At 48.7% G+C, this 22,502-nt stretch overlaps 1 protein-coding gene across 3 annotated transcripts in view; it reads left to right on the forward strand.

Moving 5' to 3' along the window:
• Positions 1-22,502, forward strand: part of PIR (pirin) — a 42,348-nt gene continuing 19,846 nt past the window's right edge. Inside the window, exons 1-5 of one of the 3 annotated variants that reach the window (XM_032956636.2) lie at positions 1-153; positions 4,997-5,102; positions 10,674-10,772; positions 11,232-11,312; positions 15,785-15,994. In XM_032956636.2, coding sequence (XP_032812527.1) covers positions 5,010-5,102; positions 10,674-10,772; positions 11,232-11,312; positions 15,785-15,994 — 483 coding nt within the window. In that variant the 5' untranslated portion in view covers positions 1-153; positions 4,997-5,009. The other 2 variants (XM_032956635.2, XM_032956634.2) reach the window with 2 other exon arrangements.

Below are 22,502 nucleotides of genomic sequence, written 5' to 3' on the forward strand. Positions count from 1 at the left end.
ACCACCACCCCCACTCCAACAAACGGTGACATCAGCAGCAGCAACAACAGCAGCGTTGGATGTCATCACTGCCCTCTGCTCTGCCGAGCTCTGACGCTGAGTGCGGGGTTGAACTTCTTTTGCGCCGCACATAGCCAACCGCGCTTATCGGAGGTGCGTGTACACGTGTGTGGGTGTACACGGCTGTACGCGTGTGTGTGCTCACGTGTATATGTGTTACACGTGTGTGTTGAACGTCTTTCGCACCGTACGTAGACTACCGTGCTAATCGGAAGTGCGTGTACACGTGAGTGGGTGTGTACATGGCTATTGCACGTGTACACACACGTGTAATAGCCGTGTACACACCCATACACACGTGTATGGGTGTGTACGTGGTTAGTATATTTGTGTGTACACGTGTATGTGTTACACGTGCGTGGTTGTGTACATGGTTAGAATACTTTGTTTGTACACGTGTATATGTGTTACACGTTTGTGTACATGGGTGTTATACGTGTGTGTGTGTGTGTACACGAGTATGTTTTATAGGTGTGGTCTGGCTTTGGCGAAGCTGATCTGTCGACCCAGTTTAACCAATCTCGCTACACCGGCCAACGTACAACACGGCCTTTAAATAAGTAAGTAGCTTGCCGCTGCTACTGCTGCGGTGTGCGATACATCATCGGCGCCAGGGGATACAAAGGCGGTCCGGGCGAGAAAGTCACCCCAGCCTGACCCTCCAATAATGATGGGCAACATGGAGTAATCGTGACTCAGCATTCCACACTGACACAAAGACCCCCCCACGTGCAGCCTGTAACAGGCTGTAGGGGCAAGTGCTGTTAGCGAGCACCTACAGACACACAACAAAGACAAAGATCCCCCGTGTAGCCTGTAACAGACTGTAGGGGAAAGTGCTGTTAGCAAGCACCTACAGACACACAACAAAGACAAAGATCCCCCGTGTAGCCTGTAACAGACTGTAGGGGCAAGTGTTGTTAGCGAGCACCTACAGACACACAACAAAGACAAAGATCCCCCGTGTAGCCTGTAACAGGCTGTAGGGGCAAGTGCTGTTAGCGAGCACCTACAGACACAACAAAGACAAAGATCCCCCGTGTAGCCTGTAACAGACTGTAGGGGAAAGTGCTGTTAGCAAGCACCTACAGACACAACAAAGACAAATATCCCCCGTGTAGCCTGTAACAGACTGTAGGGGCAAGTGTTGTTAGCGAGTACCTACAGACACAACAAAGACAAAGATCCCCCGTGTAGCCTGTAACAGGCTGTAGGGGCAAGTGCTGTTAGCGAGCACCTACAGACACACAACAAAGACAAAGATCCCCCGTGTAGCCTGTAACAGACTGTAGGGGCAAGTGCTGTTAGTGAGCACCTACAGACACACAACAAAGACAAAGATCCCCCGTGTAGCCTGTAACAGACTGTAGGGGCAAGTGCTGTTAGCGAGCACCTACAGACACACAACAAAGACAAAGATCCCCCGTGTAGCCTGTAACAGACTGTAGGGGCAAGTGCTGTTAGCGAGCACCTACAGACACACAACAAAGACAAAGATCCCCCGTGTAGCCTGTAACAGACTGTAGGGGCAAGTGCTGTTAGCGAGTAGCACCTACAGACACACAACAAAGACAAAGATCCCCCGTGTAGCCTGTAACAGACTGTAGGGGCAAGTGCTGTTAGCGAGTAGCACCTATAAAGGCCGGCACTGTGGCACACGAGGGGGGATGGGTGGCCAGCACCACCCACACCCGGCCGCCTTTGTCTCCCCCGGGTAGCGATGTTTTTTTACGACACATCGCACCGGGTGACTCATCTGAGGCCGAGTCGACCTAGGGGGAGGCCACCAGGACCGGTGGCCGTGAGCGGGAATAGAAAGTCTCGGGTCGCCGGGTTCGTGGCCGCAGGGGACGCGAGCGGACCACAACGCCACCGTTCCCCCACCGCTCCCCCACCACCACCACCACTGATCAATCGTGACTCGGCATTTCTCACAGACACGCCACTGTCTCACACTGACGGACACACAGAGACACTGACACACTGACACAGAGACTGACACATAGACACTGACACAGACAAACACGCCATTGGCACACTGATACAGAGACACTGACACAGAGACACTGACACAGACAAACACGCCACTGACACAGACTCATACTGACACAGATACAGACTCATGCTAACACACAGACACACACAGACTCGCACTGACACAGACATACCCTGACACACACAGACTCGCACTAACACACAGACAGACTCACACAGACTCACACTGACACAGACATACACTGACACACACAGACTCGCACTAACACATAGACAGACTCACACAGACTCACACTGACACAGACATACACTGACACACACAGACTCGCACTAACACACACACACAGACTCACACTGACACAAGTCTGCATAGCGAGGGTTCAACCGCCACGGCTGCCTGATCAGACAGGTGAGTAGGAAGTGTACATGTGACTGTGTATCACACACACATACGTGTGTGCGGTGTCCACTGTCTGCCGTTGCTGTTTATGAGTGTTTTTCGTACGTATTGTGGTGTTGATACATACAGGGTGCAGTGTACACACTGCCACACGATGTAAAGTGCATGTAGTGTGTGAACTATACATGTGTGTGTGTGTACTCGTGTGCGATTGTATGTGTGTATAATGCATAGCTGTTAACCCATAGGGTTTACACACCAGTATTCTTGTGCAGGGATATTGAGTTTGCAGGTCCATACGGCGCACAGCCGTTTCCGTACGGGCAAATAAATAATTTGCCTTATCTGTTTGTGTTTCTCACTTTGTGATTGGACTTTGTAGGATGGACGTTGAGATTTATAAAGGGTACGGGGTTGACCAATAAGGTCTGAATGGGTCTGCTGAAAATGGGTTGGGGGCCCGTCCATAAATGACGTCACGCACCTGGGGGGGGGGTCAGACATTTGTGACGATGTGTGACGAGGGGGGGGGGGTGAGAAATGTGACGTCACATAAAAATGCGCAATTTTCAATAAATATAGACAACACGTTCTACTTAATTAAATATACTTGTTAATAAATGTTTTCTCATACAACATCAGAGGGCAGCGCCACATTAAACACGCACTACAATGACAATAGTTTAAAGCGCTTTGAAGCATGTTTTATTTTCAAAATGGAAATATGGTTTGTGGGGTGGGGGGCATAGCTTTGTGACGTCATATTTGAGGAGGGTCTGACTTTTTGTGACGCCGTGTGACGAGGGGGGTGGGTCAAAAATCGTCAAAAATCGCGTGACGTCATTTATGGACGGCCCCTTGACAGCTATGAAAATGTTCCGTACATGTACCTGGCTCTTCCGACCTTCAAAGGTGCTTGCTTACAGCACTTGCCCACCAAAAGTCTACGAAGCCGACACGGGGTTGGTCATCTTCGTCTTCTTGAGATGCACTCCTGTGTCTAGACACGCGTTTGTCCACGTGGATATGTTCTGTGTGTGTGAGAGTTAGATTGTCCACGTGTGCGTGTGTCTTTGTCGATGTGCGTCTACTTGTGTGCGTGGTGTGTGTTTGTCTATCGCACGCGTGTGTACTTGAGTGTGTGTGTGATGTGCATAGGTGCTCGCTAACAGCACTTGCCCCAACAGTCTGTTGCAGGCTACACGGGTGATCTTTATCTTTGTATGCGATTGTGTACATGTGTGAGACTGTGTGAGTAAGATGTGTTTGTGTGATTACTGACAACCCACGTGTTTACATGCGTCTAGACTACTTTGTGTGTGTGCGCGCATGTCTACATGCAGTGTCTACTTGTGGACACTAACAGCGCTTGGCCCAAGATTTTATTAAGGCTACACGATGGATATTTTTGCTTGGGGTATTTGTGCGAGATTATAATCGACTTGTGTGCACTCACATGATGCGTACGTGCGTACACTTGTTTGTACGTGTACGTCTGTGAGCATGTCTATGTGTGCATGTATCTGTATCCACGTGTGTCTGTATGCACGCGATGATATAGTTGCGTGACGTGTACAGATAGGGCTGCTGTGTTGGGGGTTACAACTGTGCCTATATTTAGAACTGGAACTACAGTATGCCAAGGTTAAGGCTTAGTTTTGTTTACATGTGGAGGCAAACTTGGGGTTAGGGGCCAAAGATTTGGATCAGGATCATGTGTAGGGTTAAGTAAACGCTTATTTTGCGTGACTTATTTATTGGTACTAAAAAGGCTTAGACTTTGTTAACATACATGATTGTATTGTTTTTTGTTTAAATAAAGTCATTATCTCAATGTGTTATCGTAGTCTGTGTAGTTATTGGCATAATTTCCATGACTATCACTTTCAAACACTGCCACCGTTATCATAATCACCATTATCATAACCATTAACATCATCATCACCTTCATCATAACCATTGTCACAATTATAGCTGTTGATACCGTGAACTTCATAATCGCCACCACAGTCATCTGCACCAACAACTTTATCATTAATCTCACCAACATCACTACCATAACCGTCCTTATTATTAAAATCACTGTCATCAGGAATTCATCACCATGATCACCATCATCTCTATCAACACCATCATCTCTATCACCACCATTTCTATCACCTCCACCATCATCTGTATCACCACCATCACCACCACCATCTCATCTCCACACCACCACCATCTCTACCACCACCATCATAACTATATAACCTAATTAGCACCACCAATTAACACCATAATTTCCATCACTACCACCTCCACCACCATCATTTCTCATGCCCAAAAATCATCACCTACTATATTTACATATTCCGCCCCGCCCCCCCGTTAACGCCACAGTGCTATTGACAAACGTGTTGACATTTTTTGTTATTTGTGCTTGGGCTCCGCTGACCACCCCCGCAGCATGACCAAATAACTCGTTTCTTGTTTCTGCCCACCTACACCTCCCACCGCACCGCCAACCCGCACACGTCCGCGCTCCCTCCGCTGCGGTGGCAGAGCGCGAGCGACGATGGCGGGGCGCCTCGTGGTGAAATCCGTGGCGAGCGTGGAGCAGCACGAGGGCGTGGGGGCTCGCGTGCGGCGCGGCATCGGCCGCCACGGGGTACGACGGCCGTGCCGGTTTTACGAGCCGGGGTTTTTTTTCTCGCTTCTTCTTTTTCCACACTTTCACAACTGAGGTAAAGCCATCATCAGACCCCTTCCGAAGTGCCGGTAAAATGCTACCATCAGCCGCTTCCGAAGTGCCGGTAAAGCTATCATCAGACCCCTACTGATATGCCGGTAAAGCTATCATCAGATCGTTTCCGAAGTCCCGGTCGAACTATAAATCAGACCTCATCCAAAGTGCCGGTCAAGCGATCGTCAGACATTTCCGAAATTATAGCCAGGCAATCAGACACCATTTATAACATGGATTTTGTATGTTTCATCCTTTTGAGGGCTCCCACTGTTGAGCAAGAAATGTACGACTCTACTGGAATACAGCAAGCGGTGAAATAACCTTGAATATATTTTCAAATATCAAATGTTTTGGCGAGCAAACGGTGCGAATGACATTCAAATGGATTCCTATGATACTTAATTGGTTTATTTTGGGTTAGACCGTGTATGTATATCGTCATTGTTTTAACTATACCCCTCCACCACCCGACAGAGCCAATCAAATCGAGTTGTCACATGGACAAACATTCCGATTGATTGGGTTTTTCAGCAAAAAAAAGAAACAAATTACGCATCATAATATTGGTCATGAGGGCTTACGTGTAACAAATCAAAGCAGAGCCTTGCTCTAAAACAGTCCTATGCCGAGACTGCATAATGTCTGCTTAAGTTTATTTAACTGCTCGCTCTGCCAGTAGAGTTGTAAATCTTTCGCTACCCAGTGGGGGCCCTCTCAACGTGAAGCAGGAGAAAAACTCCACATTAGGAATGGTGTCTGATAGCCTGACCGGCATTTCACAAGTGTCTGATGGCCGGACCTCAGTATTTTATTCCACCTGTGCCACTGGTGTCATGCCACCAAGAGGGCAGTTGTTCCACAATTCCGGACGTACGTACAGGACACTTTAAAGGATGTGGTCCAGGGCCTAATTTCTCAAGGAATATTTTCCGGGAGGGGCCCCTGATCCCCCCAACCTCCAAATCCCCAACTACCCGGACCCCGGAAATATTTTACGGAGCTCAGCCCCAGACAGCTCCAGCTGAAATAAAGCTCCGGATTTTGAATAATCCCTGGTGTAATCATGAAGTGGCATTTACTAGGGTTTTGTACAATGTTAACCAATTAAGACTGTCATTCTGAAATAAACATTTGGTCCGCCTTTCCTTATTACAAGGGATAAATGCTCGTAAAATACCACGGAGTCTTTAGACATGCTCAAACCAACAGGCACTTTCATCCGTGCTGGGATTGTGACGATGCATTTAGTATCCCACGTGTATCAAAACTATTGACTTATTGAATGAATAATCCATATTTCACCGAAGGCCTTGTTTAACGTCCGAGTTGACCAAAGGGCCTTGTCAGAAAGCACTTGCCGCTGTTGGTGCACATCCCAACCAGGAATCTTACTGCGGACGGTATGGAATGCAGCGCAGTGCCCCTCTCAAACTCACAGGGAGTCTCGTACTCCCTGAAAAAGTTGGAGGTATAATGACCGTCTTATGCCACTGTTGGCGGAAGGGCCCTCTCCGCACTGTGAGAGGGCTCTGGAGAGCCTCGCTGGAGAGGGCATTTTGGCCTACTCTTCCAAGCCAACCGGACGTCGCGGAAGAGGTCGAATTACCCACGTTTCACCCCACCACACACGACCTGCCGATCGACGTACCCATTTATTCATACCGCTGGGTGGCTAGAGGTGGAGGGGGTATTTTAGAAAGTTGCACAAATTATGTAATCGGGCGCGGCCGCGAGATGGAATAGAGCCGGCAACCGTCGCTTTGCAAGCCGTGCGCGTGCTCGGCGCTACCACCACGGCCGCAAGTACTCCTACACGTACGAAACACACCGGTTTAGAAAGGCTCGGGCTGTTTTTTGTTCTTCAAGAGAAGATGTTTTTGCACGGTTCATTTTTTTCCTCTCCTCCTACCTAGCCGACAAACCCCCCCCCCACCCCCCAGTTCTGACTGCCCGCCAGTTCAATTGCTCATGGAATTTCTGCACGGCGGCGTTTTGTGCTCGTGGTTTATTCCGAGGGCCGGAGTGTTATTTAATTTAATTTAGTTTCTATCAAAGGGGCCACACACAACACAAAGGCCCCACCTGCCGTCACAGCTCGCACGGTGGCAGGCGCTCGGCAATTCGTTAATTGAGTTCGGTAATTTGAGCTTTCTTGAGTTTTCAAGCGGTTCGTATTATTTTTTAATCGTTGAACAAATTTTCTAGAATTGCTGGGGTGTAACGATTGAATCTCCCCCAGGGATTTGATGATTGTCGCGATTCGGGGCAGCGATGTTGGTTAAAATATTTATATATATATTTGGCTCGTTTTCACATCTCATTTTCGGATAGAGCTTTAGATTTAGTTTTTACGACCTTCAACTCGGGTTGAAAGCGTTTACGCATTGTCTCCGTCCCTCCGTCTATAATGGAGGGAAACAATAGCTCTCATGAAGGTGATCCATTGTGAACAACACTTTAGCGTGAAATCGCGTGGCCTTTTGGGAACTTAGCCTAGAGAAAATCGACCAAAATGTATAAAATTGCTCCCCTAAACTTAGATATAAACCAGAGCAAAGGGGTAGTATCTGCAAACTTTAAATGAAAGACCAGGCCTGTGTGTTCCATACATCAAGCGTTTGGGCCCGATTGGAAATGTATCACCAAAAATGTTGCAATAAAAAATATCGTAGGTGGCACCGATGTTTAATTGTACAGTTAACCGCCGGGCATTGATCTTGTTCTTTTATTCACAAGCGTTCCTGGGAAAGTCTTACTCGGAAGTATTCCTGTGAAAGGCCTGCCCGACTCGCGTGGAAACGCGAGTACGGTAATTTGTCAGGTCATGTGTAATCACTTTTTGTGACCAGCTCGAGTTGTGAGAGATATCAGGCTCGCCCGGGCCATCTTGAGACGATTTCAGACGGCTGCCCCATATTATCCCGGTATAGAACGTTACAAACCAATACCGACGTACAATCAGGCACCCAGTTTAATTCAAGCTGTCAAGTAACAGAGATGTCACCATTGGAAACCTCATTTGCCAGTAACAAAATATGATAATTGTTTTTTTACCCTTTTATCTGGCAACAAAACTGACACCTTTTTTACAAGGAGTCATGTTTACATTGACCACAATACCTGCGGTCGGAACCCAAACAAAAAACAACAACTCTGATAATGTATGTGGCACTGTCCTTGAAATTGTTTGGTCCACACCCGAGACAGCTTTCTGGTGTAAATGCTTACCCCGAGCTCTCATACTCTGATGGTGCATTGTCTTTGAGTTGTCCGCCTTTTGGCGTCTTCTGGTCCAACACCATGTGAGACGAGGCTCTAAGGAAAGCTGTCTCGGGTGTGGACCAATCAATTTCAAGGACAGTGCATACATGATCAGAGTTGTTTTTTGTTTGCGTTCCGACCGCAGGTATTGTGGTCAATGTAAACATGACTCCTTGTAAAAAAGGTGTCAGTTTTGTTGCCAGATAAAAGGGTAAAAAAACCAATTATCATAACAGAGATGTCCTCTGTTCCAATGAACATGAGGTACCACTCATCTCCATATCCAGCTCTGTGCCATGTGATGCAAATTACATATTCTTATGGCAGGGGTCAGGACCTTGAAAGGGCAAACCATTTTTGATGTGTAGACCCATGCTATGCTCAGTTTAACATATAGGCTTTCGCGACCAATATTATCTATAATAGTGGTTTTTGGGTTAGATTTAATGGTGCTCTTAATTGTGTCTGTCCAGGTGGAATGATGATGATGACGCCACATGGACTGTTAAGCAGGATAAGTGGACTTAAGAAGGACACGTCGCTCCCAGGGACAAGTGGCCGATAGTCGTCGAGACTAACGAAAGAGTGGCAGCTAAAGGAAGGAAGGACCTCACTCCATCGCCGCATCTCCTGTGGCGATGGAACGATGATGAAGTCAGCCGATGTACGGGTGCTACATAGATAGATTGTGGGGCATCACGAGATCAGGGCAGAGATTGTGACAGCTTGGGAAAGCCTCCATTCAGCGGGGGATATAGGTCGTGGCCGATGACAACTACGATGAGAGCCTATTGAGACAACAAATATCTCGTGTGCAACAGGGATCCAGCGGGAATACACAGAAGGGAGTTACGTAGCCGTAAAAAAACACACACACACACACCCCCCACGGCAAGGTGCAGTATCCGTCAAAGGAATTTCCTTCTTCGCAGCGCCAGCTCAATCTTTCCACCAGCTGGCGTGCCATAGTGTGACTCGATGAGCCATGCCGAATCCAGTTCCGGAATCTGGGGCGAGATGAAGTTTTGGGGCGGGGGGGAGGGGCGGGGGGGTTGTGTGGTGGGGGGAGTGATGCGTTACCTCCCCTCCCCACCCCTACCCCCCACCAGTAGCCAGGACCTCCGGTAAGCGGAGACCAGGGGTTGGTGGCTCCCCAGCGTCCTGTTGTGGCAGTGGCGTGGAAGGTCATGTCAAGGTTGACCAGCAAGGACACCTGGCATGGCCCTTATGCACACACACGCACACATGCACGCACACGCACGCGTGCGTGGCTCACAGAGGCAGGCACGCGTGTGCACGCGCGTCGGCGTGGAGGCGTTGGCACGCACGCACCTGCACAGTGACACCCACACGCACAACGACGGATGCACGGGCACCTGCACACGCACGCACACATTACCGATGTAGCTGTATGCGTACGCACTCTTGCACGGTCATACACAGGCACCCTTCCGCAGTCGTACCCCCACTTAAATCGTGCAAATGCACACACACACAAGCACATGCACGGACGCACACACATTCCTGTGCAGTGGTACACATGCTCGCATTTGCTCATTGACATCATAGATTCACACAACAACAACCGCCGCCGCCATTCGCCACTAAGTGGTGTTGACGTCACCACAGCGCCTGTGCCAGGCCAGGTGCACTTTGAGGCCACGTAAAGTGTCGAAGGCTCACTGACAGGAGGTCACGGGGCAGACCCAGGTGGTGCCATGAGTTGACTGACTGAGATCACTGGCAGATGCACCAGCTGTGCCCCCAACTGTGCCAACTTATGTAAGCAGGGCCGGATGAAGGCACGGGGCTTTAGGGGCTGCAGCCCAGGAGCCTCTGCCAGGTTATTTCATTTGTGAATGCTGAATTTTATTTGTTATTCGCCTTGTAAAAAATTAATTGTATTTTCCTTTAACTTTGTTTCCCTTTTAAAAATATTACTGGGGGGGGGGGGGGGGGGCTCACAGTACCTGTCGCTCAGGGGCCTACAAAATCTTAATCCGGCCCTGTATGTAACACATATGTTGGCATAGTACGTATGTATGTAACAATCGGTATGTTGAACTTTTTTTGCACCGTATGTAGCCGACCATGCCAATCGGGGGTGTGGGTGACTGAATCGTTCGCGCGGATCCTCACAGGCCCGCCGGCGTTGCTTCACGTTTCTGCTTCCGTATTTGCCCCTCCTCCACGTACTGCCTCCACGACCCCCCCTCCCGCCCCCTTTGTCAGCTGCGCAACCTGGACCCATTCCTGATGATGGACGAGTTCCGAACGACGCCAGGATCGGCGGCCGGGTTTCCCGATCACCCGCACCGCGGCTTCGAGACGGTGCGACGATGATCCGTCGGTTTCATCGATGACCTCGAAAGACAGCATATCTACAGTTGCCGCCTGTGCTGGTTTTCCCTGGATCATCATCTGTTTGTTGAGGGGGCGGCAGTAGTTGTCTACCCATGACGTTAAAAAGTCTCGGCCACGTTCACATGTAGTTCTCCCCTCTTCCGGAATGATGAGATCTTCTCCCCAAGATGTGTCCCAGGTTTTTGTGCAACTCAGAGGTGGCAACACTGATCACATCCCCGTGCTCCCAAAACACATCACGTCACATGTCATTGGCCAATTTCCCCTTTTGTGGGCGATGGAACCGTCGAATAATTTTTTTGTAAACAAAAATTGTTGCGTTGAAACTTCTTTCGCACCGCGCGTAGCCAACCACGCCGTCTTTTTCTTCGGTCGCAACATTATCGCTGCCTTCTGTTCTGACCTCGCTCCCCCTTTGCCTCTCAGGTGACGTACCTGCTCAGTGGTGCCTTTACCCACGAAGATTTCTGCGGCCGCAAGGGCACGCTGCACGCCGGTGATCTGCAGGTCAGAGGTCGCTCAGGGGCTGGTGGGCGCTCGTGGTTACGAAGTGGGGGGGGGGGTGGGGGAGTGGTGGCCCACAGGTCACAGATCATAAGGGCCTCCAGATTAAAGGTTATATTTCTTAATTGGAATGACTGGGACGCATTGGGACTGACTAAGTTCGGGGTGATCAGAAAGAATTTGAAGTCACGTACAGTGAGGGAAAAAGTATTTGATCCCCTGCTGATTTTGTACGTTTGCCCACTGACAAAGAAATTATCAGTCTATAATTTTAATGGTAGGTTTATTTAGACAGTGAGAGACAGAATAACAACAAAAAAATCCAGAAAAACGCATGTCAAAATTTTTATAAATTGATTTGCATTTTAATGAGGGAAATAAGTATTTGACCCCCTCTCAATCAGAAAGATTTCTCGCTCCCAGGTGTCTTTTATACAGGTAACGAGCTGAGATTAGGAGCACACTCTTAAAGGGAGTGCTCCTAATCTCAGCTTGTTACCTGTATAAAAGACACCTGTCCACAGAAGCAATCAATCAATCAGATTCCAAACTCTCCACCGTGGCCAAGACCAAAGAGCTCTCCAAGGATGTCAGGGACAAGATTGTAGACCTTCACAAGGCTGGAATGGGCTACGAGACCATTGCCAAGCAGCTTTGTGAGAAGGTTGATGCGATTATTCGCAAATGGAAGAAACACAAAAGAACTGTCAATCTCCCTCGGCCTGGGGCTCCATGCAAGATCTCACCTCGTGGAGTTGCAATGATCATGAGAACGGTGAGGGATCAGCCCAGAACTACACGGGAGGATCTTGTCAATGATCTCAAGGCAGCTGGGACCATAGTCACCAAGAAAACAATTGGTGACACACTACGCCGTGAAGGACTGAAATCCTGCAGTGCCCGCAAGGTCCCCCTGCTCAAGAAAGCACATATACATGCCCGTCTGAAGTTTGCCAATGAACATCTGAATGATTCAGAGGACAACTGGGTGAAAGTGTTATGGTCAGATGAGACCAAAATGGAGCTCTTTGGCATCAACTTAACTCGCCGTGTTTGGAGGAGGAATGCTGCCTATGACCCCAAGAACACCATCCCCACCGTCAAAAATGTAGGTGGAAACATTATGCTTTGGGGGTGTTTTTCTGCTAAGTGGAAAGGACAACTTCACCGCATCAAAGGGACGATGGACGGGGCCATGTACCGTCAAATCTTGGGTGAGAACCTCCTTCCCTCAGCCAGGGCATTGAAAATGGGTCGTGGATGGGTATTCCAGCATGACAATGACCCAAAACACATGGCCAAAGCAACAAAGGAGTGGCTCAAGAAGAAGCACATTAAGGTCCTGGAGTGGCCTAGCCAGTCTCCAGACCTTAATCCCATAGAAAATCTGTGGAGGGAGCTGAAGGTTCGAGTTGCCAAACGTCAGCCTCGAAACCTTAATGACTTGGAGAAGATCTGCAAAGAGGAGTGGGACAAAATCCCTCCTGAGATGTGCGCAAACCTGGTGGCCAACTACAAGAAACGTCTGACTTCTGTGATTGCCAACAAGGGTTTTGCCACCAAGTACTAAGTCGTGTTTTGCAGAGGGGTCAAATACTTATTTCCCTCATAAAAATGCAAATCAATTTATAACATTTTGGATTGTTTTGTTGTTATTCTGTCTCTCACTGTTCAAATAAACCTACCATTAAAATTATAGACTGATCATTTCTTTGTCAGTGGGCAAACGTACAAAATCAGCAGGGGATCAAATACTTTTTCCCTCACTGTACAGTGACAGCAAATGGAATTATCATTATTACTCATATGAATGTATTGTCATTCTACTTATAACTCGTCGACTTATCGAACAAAGACGGTCACTGCATTGCGCGCTTTCAGATGCGCTTTTGCGGCCGTCTGGAATGCTCTTCTTTCCGATGTTAGGAAGCCACTGGAGCTATGCACTTTCAAATCTAGATTGAAAACTCATTTATTTTTATGTTTAGTTTGTTGTCCTTCCCCCGCATCTCCAATTAGCACGGCTGGCTATGTACGGTGCGAAAGAAGTTCAACATTCATACATACTTATCACTCGATATCCAAAAAGCACTTTCCAAAGTGCAAGTTGTGAGGGGCGTGTTACTTCCTTGAGAAACGTGACCTGTCCTGGAGAGTGGATAAAACATTTTAATGGAATTACAAATAAATAATATATTTGTATCTCCAACATAGAGTATTTATGTTTACAAATCCTACTGGCCACATGGCCTTTTGGGAGTACATCTTATTGGCAGCATCGGTTTTATACAAGCCAACAACTCTGGACCGGATTTTACTGTCAGTGTTGCATCAGCAGAGACAGGTTTGCGTAAACCAATGCTCGTGGACCGCCAAATGTTTATAGTCAGGGACCCTTTAGAGTCAAGGATGCAAAACTACATGACAATTTTAAGGGATTGACTGATTACTTGTGTACTCGCACTTGGGACACCTGCTGATAAATGGCCATATTTTGAAAATAATTATTGATTAATGAGATGTTTGTCCGTTCCGCAATCGTTTTACGCGTAAACCAAAGGTCGTCGAAGACCGAGCCCCTGTGCACACAGCCGCCTTGCTGTGTTTATGGCCACGCTGGAGAGCCCTTTTGTCCATCCACTGCTGGATGAGGGCCTCACCGCACCATGCGGGTCCTGGGAGTTGTTTTTACCACACTGGGTCACGCCGGTCAGTGTGGGTTTGGTGAGAATGGGCGAGCGTGGACGCTGCTGATTAGAAGTAGTGTACCGTACGACGATGGACATTGCTGCACCTGCCCTCTGTCGACCGCCACGTTGCCCAGCCTCTCCGCAGCCGCCTATAGCAACTTGTTTGTACACGGTGGTCACCCATCCGAGCACTGTCCAGACTGAACCCACCTTAGCTTCCGAGGTCGAAGGAGGTCGGGCGCTTTCCGAGTGATTTGGTAGTGGGCTATAAACTTACCTTAATATGCGCGGCAAGTAAATTTGCGAGTTCTAAAAACTCGCACTCTCGTACCTCTGCGCTCCCGCCCCGCCATCATCCTTCCATTTCTTAGTCCTGACATTTTTTTCCGCCGAATGTTTTGCAGCAGTCGTTTTTTTTTCCAGCACGCGATTCTTATCCGTCCTTTTGAGTGCTTCCACATTTTCCTTGGCCGGGTTTTGCAACCGTGGACTCTTTTGACTCGACGCCCGCACGACGCTCTCCCGGTGTCATCGCGCGACCTTGAAGGCCCGATCGCAAAAACCCCACCGGTCTTCCCTAGACTGAGCCCTCCCATGTCTCGTCCAACGAAGAGGCTCATTTTGGATTGGATTAAGCTTTTGTACCCTTAGAATATACATGAATGCATGCACATGTTTTTGCTGTTCAAAATGTAGGACACTGTACGAAAGTAAGAGAATTCAAATTTGTTTTCGGATTCGAATGTGACCGCTCCACGAGTTGCTGCGCAGAAACAGCGGGATATATTTACATTTTTAACTTTGTGGAAAGTGGCAGCCAGTCGTAGGCAGAGGAACAGTGAAGGGATTGAGTCTGGACTAGAGGCAGGGAGTCGACAGCACGGGTGGCTGAAGGAAGAGTCCCGACAGTGGGTACAGCCGAGGGAAGCTGAGTTCCACGTTCGGGGGGCGAAGCATAGATTTAGCGACGTTCCACCGAGCGAAAGTTGACCCGGGGCTTCGATAGAAATCCTTAAACTTTGGAGAAATAGGAATGATCGCCCCAGTGTATCTGGGACTTGTTGGGACTAGCCTGGACCAATTGGAACTAGCATGCGGATGGATATACCGATGGACAGACAGATGGGCAGACAGACAAACAAAAAACAGACGGCTGGAGTTAATACGTTGAACAGCGATAAAAACGAAATTACCCAACTTCCTGACACACAAGTGGTTGACATGCCCCGGTATCCAGTGCTCATCGGTTTTGACCTCAGTTGCTCCTCGTTCTCGGACAGTGAATACGAGACAGTTGTACTGCAGTAGATATTTAGTAATGGACAAACCCTTCAACAGTTAAAATACGTTCGCATAAACTAAGCATAATTTTTCATCGTAGGATGCGAACAGATTGCATCATGGGTAACCGTGTTTTATCGCCTCGTCGTTTTAGTCATTGAATTTAATTACTCCATGAAGAATTCTCGAAAGGATAGTGTGTCCGTCGTAAGCGTTACAGATTGTAAATAGGAAATAATTAGACCACATATGCCAGGCTTATGTTGAGGGCACTGCAGCTGAATACACTTTTAAGTAAAACTCCAACTGGAATTATGGCAAAGTGCAAAAAACGACACAATAAATCAGCAGAAAGCAATCACGAAGCTCAGGGAAACTGCTATCGTGACGACTGTTGTCCTGCGAAATAAATGACAACCCCGATTTGATCCCGGTTGCCGTGTGCCCGTTAACCGGCGTTCATTCGTCGGGTCGGTGACTGCCATGCCGTGCGATGCCGCGCAGTGGATGACGGCCGGGCGTGGCGTCGTGCACTCGGAGATGCCGGTGAACGACGCGGGGCCAGCGCACGGCCTGCAGCTGTGGGTGAACCTGCGCGCGAGTGACAAGATGGTGGAGCCCGCCTACCAGGAGCTGCGCGCCGCCGACATCCCCAAGGCCACGCGCGACGGCGTCACCGTCATCGTCGTGTCCGGGGAGGCGCTGGGCCAGAAGGTGGGACGGCACCGCCGCTGCTACCGCCCCCCCCCCCCGCCGTGGCGCGATGATCGTTCACATGGCGGACTTTGCGATCCAGAGGTCGCTGGTTCTATCTCAGTCCGCCGCCGGTGCCGTCCGGTTGAAATGCTGCGGCCCGTGGCGGCGATGCGAATTGGATGCGCCGTAGTTAATCGATCGGCAGCTCGCGTGCGGTGGGGGGAAAAGTGTGGGTGCTCCCACCTCTTCCATGGCGCCTAAGCCAGCGTGGAAGAGTAGGCCAAGTTTGCTTTGGTGAGGGGCTGAACTTTTAATGTCCCATTACCACCGTCTCTTGCCGCTGGTGTTACCAAAACCAGAATTAGCATCACTTCCAACTGTACCACTTCCATTGAATTGATCACCGCATTCATCGTCAACCCGGTCAAAGACAAAGATCTCGGCTACGGAAGGCACCTGCTTGACCTCTGTAAAAAAATAATGAACCAACGCATTGTATTTTCGATTTAAAGCTTTCGTGACTGCAGGGATTCATCTTCTTGGTTCTTTCGGTAAAGTCACGTAGAAGGGGAATAATGAAAAAATAAAAATAAAACATAATAAAATACAATTCTCACGACGTTTCGGCCACAACACAAGTAGCCTTCCTCAGGTGAAGAAACAGAACTGATGGAAAGACCGCTCCAATGAACACTGCTAAGCTTGGCAGCGTATTTTAAGCTGGGTGGGAGGAGCAGAGCGCCTTAACAAAGGAGTTTACATATCAACAGAAGAATTTAGCATTGAAGTAGCTGTGTTAATGTGATAGATTAGCAGGATGTTAAAGTCAGAAATTAGCATGTAACTGGGAAATTAGCATGATGTTAGTGTGAGGGATTAGCATGTAACTGGTCACAGAAGTAGCTATGTTAAAGTCAGAGCTTACATATCAACAGAGGCATTTAGTATATTGACACTAAATAACTGCAACTACCCAAGTATCATACAATAAACCGATGTGAAAGAACTAAATATAAACTACATCAATATAATCAATGTACTCAATATATTCTCCAATAAGCTGAGCTATTAACATAAATTAATTGGGTATACACTATATAGTGTAGTGTATACCCAGTTACTTTATATAGTGTAGTGTAGCTTAGTAGTGTTCTTTGGAGCACTGTTTTTTTCCGACAGTTCTGTTTCTTCACCTGAGGAAGGCTACTTGTGTTGTGGCCGAAACGTCGTGAGAATTGTATTTTATTATGTTTTATTTTTATTATTTTATTATTTCCCTTCTACGTGACTTTACCAAAGAACCAAGAAGATCAACGCATTGTAATAGAGGTTTTTTTTTTGGGTTAGATCACGTGAATATATAAATGTGTCGTTAAAACCCGTCCCCATCCCGACACAGCCAACCGATACGGCTTACCCATATTCTTGTACGGGGAAATTGAGTTTTCAGGTCCATACGGCGTACAGCTGTTCCAATACGGGCAACATATTTTTTTGTCTGTTTGTTTGTGTTTTTCCCTTTTGATGGGACTTTGTAGAATGAATGTTGAGATTTATAAGGGCACGGGGTGACCAATAAGGTCTGAATTGGTCTGTAATAAGGTAGGGCACTGATAAGGGGTTGACAAGTATGATACATACAACATTCGACCAACATTGATCCAATGGTTTCAACCACATGCCTACATTGGCCCAAACTTGCCACCTCCTGCTGCGACGAGCGTGTTGGATTTGGCATCGCCTTGAGAACCACGCAACAATGGCCTGCTCAGCCAATCGGGCCGAGATTTACATTCACACCAAAACATAAGTCCCAAGCGGGGTTCGAGCTAAAATTGTGAGTTATATCCCCCCGCGAAACGTTACTCTGCGCCACGGGCTGTGTTCAGAATGGCATTGCACGGGCCACAGCATTACCATCGGCATCATTATCGCGTAAAAAAAGTAGCGACGTTAAACTTCAGCTTAGGGCAATTTAAGTGCAAAAACATGCATTCCGTTCCTCTGCCGATTTCGTTACCCTGAAGGGCCAGAGTTTAAATGTTCGGTAATTATCATTTATCGCCAAGCTTTGAACTTGAGATCTCGTTCGGTCTCGCGGTTGAGCGTAGGAGTTCGTCGACTGTTAATAGATTAACATTTATTCTAGATTTGAAGATTAGCATCTATTGCAAAAGGCTCACTAAACACGCATCGAATCGCACGCGAAATAATGTTGTTCATTTCCTATTTGTTCTACGCGGTGGGTTTGCCTGACTGACCCTTGTACAGCCACTAGAGGCCGCTACATTTACCACAGCGTTAGGGGTGGGGAGGAAAATCGTTGATTCTCGAGTCGAATCATGAACCCCTCCCCCATGATATGACGATTCATCGGATCGCCACTGTAAAAGGGAGATATGTTGAACGCACGATCGATATCTGTCCATCTTGGCCGTACGTCACCACTTTAGTAGGTGCAGGTTGGTGAGGGAGGCTTGCCCTGAACCATTTTCAGATATCACTTGCTGCGAAATGTAGCCATGGCCTGGAATCGAACTTGGATTAGCGGGGGTTTCATAATGCAGTGCGCTAACGACTGCGCCGCTGGTAACAAATCAACATATCCATCACGCTTCCACTACCAGTTGAGGGTGTCCTGGATAAATGCATCATGTAATTTGTTCCGTGTGGGCACGCGCATTGTTCCAATGCACTTGGGGCATGTCCAGACCCGGGAACGGGATAGCTCCAGCAAAGTGCTGGGGACCACTTTCGGGAGATATCACTCGGCCACTGACGTTAGCCGTGGCCGGTGACGATGATAGATAAACAAACAAAAAACTAAACCCGGGGGTCACCGTGCAAATTCCGTCGCCTTTTTAGTTTTTTTATCCCTTCCCCCGTTGACAAGCCGGCAAATCGGGACGCCCGCGATGCCAAGTGGACGCGGCTCGCCTCACCGGCTGGGTCTGCCCAGGTTGTTGCGGGCCGTCTTATTTCTGAGCCGGGTGACTTGGCGACGCAAGGAAGAATTTAAATTATTTTACATTTTTGGTCTTTCTCCGGGGGGCACGTGGCGGCTCGGGTCCCATCGGAACTGTCACGTGTCCCCGCCGCCGCCGCCGCCGCCGCCGCCGCCGCCGTTAATATTTGTTTGTGTTTTCTGCGTCGAGGTTATTTATTTTTATTTGCTTAACTTTACCGCTGCCACAACCCGCCCCCCCCCCCCCCCCCCACCGTGGCAGAAGGGCAGCAGCGGTGGCGGCGGCATTCCTTCGTGTTTGTTCCTCAGGCCCCTGAGAGTTGAAGAATGAGAGGGAGTGGAGTGGAGGGGAAGCGGTGGGATGGAGGGGGGCCGTGGAAACGGAGGAGGGGGGGAGAGGGGGGGGGCACCGTGCCCAAGGCCGCACGACTTCCGGAGCCCCCCCCCCACCGTCCCGTCGCTCCCCCTAGCCCCCCCCCCCTTTCCCTCCGTGATGACTCCGGCGATGTTGGCGGTGATGCAGGTGCGGTGGAGATGCTGACGAGGGATGTGATGGCAATGACGGTGATGACGGTGGCAGCGGCGGTTATGAACGATCAGGATGGCAGTGATGGGAATGATGATGATGATGATGATGCTGACGATGGTAGCGTCATCATTTTAATCGTCATCATTATCGAAATCATCATAATTTCCTTCATCCTCATCGCCATGATCACTGTCATTATTATCCCGTGAGGCACCCGCTCACTTACTAATTGAGACGTCATAGTCCTGGTGACAGCCCAAGGAGCTATGTTGCGTCAGCAGTGGTAGTGTTGGCAGTGGCTGGGGGTCACAGGGCAATTTATCCCACATGGCCTGACTGCACGTGGGTGATGGTTTCCCTTTGTACCTGCGCACGTGTTTATGAGTGCGTGCATGCACGTGTGAACCTGTGAATGTTTGCGCACCTATGCGTATGTACGTCTCTGTGCACATGTACGCGTGTGCGCGTTGTGGGGAGTGGTGGCGCAGTGGTTAACGCACTGCGTCACGAACCCAGCGACCCGAGTTTGATTCCCGCTCATGGTCCCCAACCACCGGTGACGATTATCGGAACCGATCCCTGGGCCTGCACTAGGTCGACTCAGCCTTAAAGCAAGTACCTGGCGCGATGTGAAAACATCAGCAGTCGGTAGACACCGGCAGTCGACTGTGGTGTTTGCCGTCCACGGCTTCGTGCGCCGTGCCGGCCTTCATAGGCGCTCGTTAACAGCACTTTCCACAAAAGTCCATCAAGGCTATAATTGGGGACCTTTATCTTTATCTTCGTGTGTCGCCTGCCTCAAACTCGGCGTAGCACCTTGTTTCACATTTCAAACCAACCCGACACTGTTCATGGCTGTGTCCAACAAGCCAGGTGTCGGCCTCCTGCTGGGATGGAAATCCGATCTGGAAAATTGGTGTGGTGGGGGGGGGGGCAGGGTTGCCTGTTTTATGTTATTTATTTATTCTTTCTCCTTCTCGCTCTCTCTCTGCCGGAGTGTAAACGTGATACGATAGCGGCCTCGTCGCCTGGTTACCCTGAGGTTGTCGACGGGGCTCTGTGAAGTCCAGCGTGGCCTTTGTGTGGAAAAAAAAACCCCACCAGTGGTGATTGTCGATCGTTCTTCTTGTCGACTTTCCCCCATCCCTTCTGTCTTCTTGTCGACTTCTTCCCGTCCCTTCTGTCCACCCCTGAACTCCTCTGAACTGCTCTCCATTTGCCTCTTCTTCTGTCCATGCTCCTGCCTTCTCATCATCTCTCCTCTTATCTTCTCTCCTCTCATCTCCTGTCCTTTCATCTCCTCTCCTCCGTCTTCTCTCCCCTTTTAATTTCTCCTCTCCTCTCTGTCTTCTCTCCTATTTACATTTTTCGTGTCCTCTCTTCTTCTGTCCTCCCCTCTCTCCTGTCATTTGCCTTCTTCTCTACTCCTTTACCCTCCTCCCCTCTCGACTCTCCTCCCAATCCCTCTTCTTAAGCCCCTACCACGTATTCTCCTCACCACTCTCTTGCCCTCACCTATATCTGCTTCCCAGTCCTCTCCTCTCTCCCCTCTCTTCTCGGTTCACAAAGTGAGCAATGTCGGCATTCTACAATGTTTCGCCTCCCCAGGCCAGCTGCACCATCTCCCCCATCTTCCCCATCTCCCCCATCTCCCTCAGTTTCCCCCATCTCCCCGTTTCTCTCCATCTCCCCCATCTCTCCATCCCGTGGTCTCCCCCGTCTCTCCGTCTCCCCCATCTCCCCCCGTCTCCTCACGTTGGTTCTGAGCCAGCAGCTGCTTGTGAAGTTGCCGCTGCGAGCCCCTCGCCTTTTCATTTAAACCTCGCTCGGCGTTCTTGTGTTTTTTTTTTTTACTAATTTTTGTTTCCGGCTAAAAAGGCTGCGGTGAAAAAAAAACTTTATGCGGTTTTGTTGGTGTTGGCCGGGTGCTTCGATCACGCAACTCAAAGGTGGAGGTTGACGGTGGAAGTTCGGTGGAATTGTACAGTAATGGGACCTCCTCTTGCTTAAACTAAACATTTTTATTTTTTATTTGACCAGATAAGGCCCCACTGAGCTACATTGCTCTTTTTCAGAAGTGACCTGGCTACAAATGACAGCTCAACGAAAGCGGCTTGTCGCGTGGACATTTATAGCAGCCAAATGTGGAGGGAAACATCCACGCGACCACAGGGAGAACACGCAAACTCCAAATATCCAGGCGTCAGGATCGGGATCGAACCCACGACCTCCTATATACCAGGTGAGGTAGTTAACATCTCCTAGCCACCACGGTGACTTACTTGGTAGCACAGTGAATTGGCCGCTGACTACACAGAGGAGATTGTGAGCGTGCAGTCGCAATCTCGCCAGCTTCCTTCCACAAAAACACATTTTAGATATATAAACTAAGAGGCATTCGCCAAACGTTACAAGCAGGATTATCGTGAATATGATTATTGCGACTCAGTGAGGCTTTCAAATTTAAATATGAACATTAATAATCATGTATTATCCAGCAACTAGTAAATGAGTCTCAAGACTCGTTGTCAGGAGGAATCCTGCTGTGGAATGTTTAGTAATTTTTTTTTTTAACACGTGCTATGCATGTGGGAGAAACCCCACGTTGCATACAAGGGGATGTTCCGCACAGACTGGTACATGATCCCACTTGCTGCTGGGCTGCAACCTCTGGGCTACCTCACAGCTCGGCATAATTTTGGGAGTCTCGCAAATCACTGCGTGACGGTCTCATTCGTGACAGTGATGGTGGTGATGATGTCACGATGATGAAGATGACACTTACATTTGATGATGATGATGATGATGGTGGGAGCAGAGCTTTTCGTCAAATGTGCTCCAACATTATATAACTTTCTTTTCATTTAACTCCGATCATAAAAATATAAGTCTCATTTTAAGTCAGGCCTTAAAACATAGGAAGCAATGAATTTTCAAGGTTCTGCGGATTTACGTAGAACTTTAATAGGCCCCATAGGCTCACACAGGACCCACAGACTCACACAGGACCTATAAACTCACACAGGACCCAT

This window comes from Petromyzon marinus, chromosome 18 (genome assembly GCF_048934315.1).
Source record: "Petromyzon marinus isolate PM22_M1 ecotype Great Lakes invasive population chromosome 18, UKy_Petmar_22M1.pri1.0, whole genome shotgun sequence".
Taxonomy (NCBI): domain Eukaryota; kingdom Metazoa; phylum Chordata; class Hyperoartia; order Petromyzontiformes; family Petromyzontidae; genus Petromyzon; species Petromyzon marinus.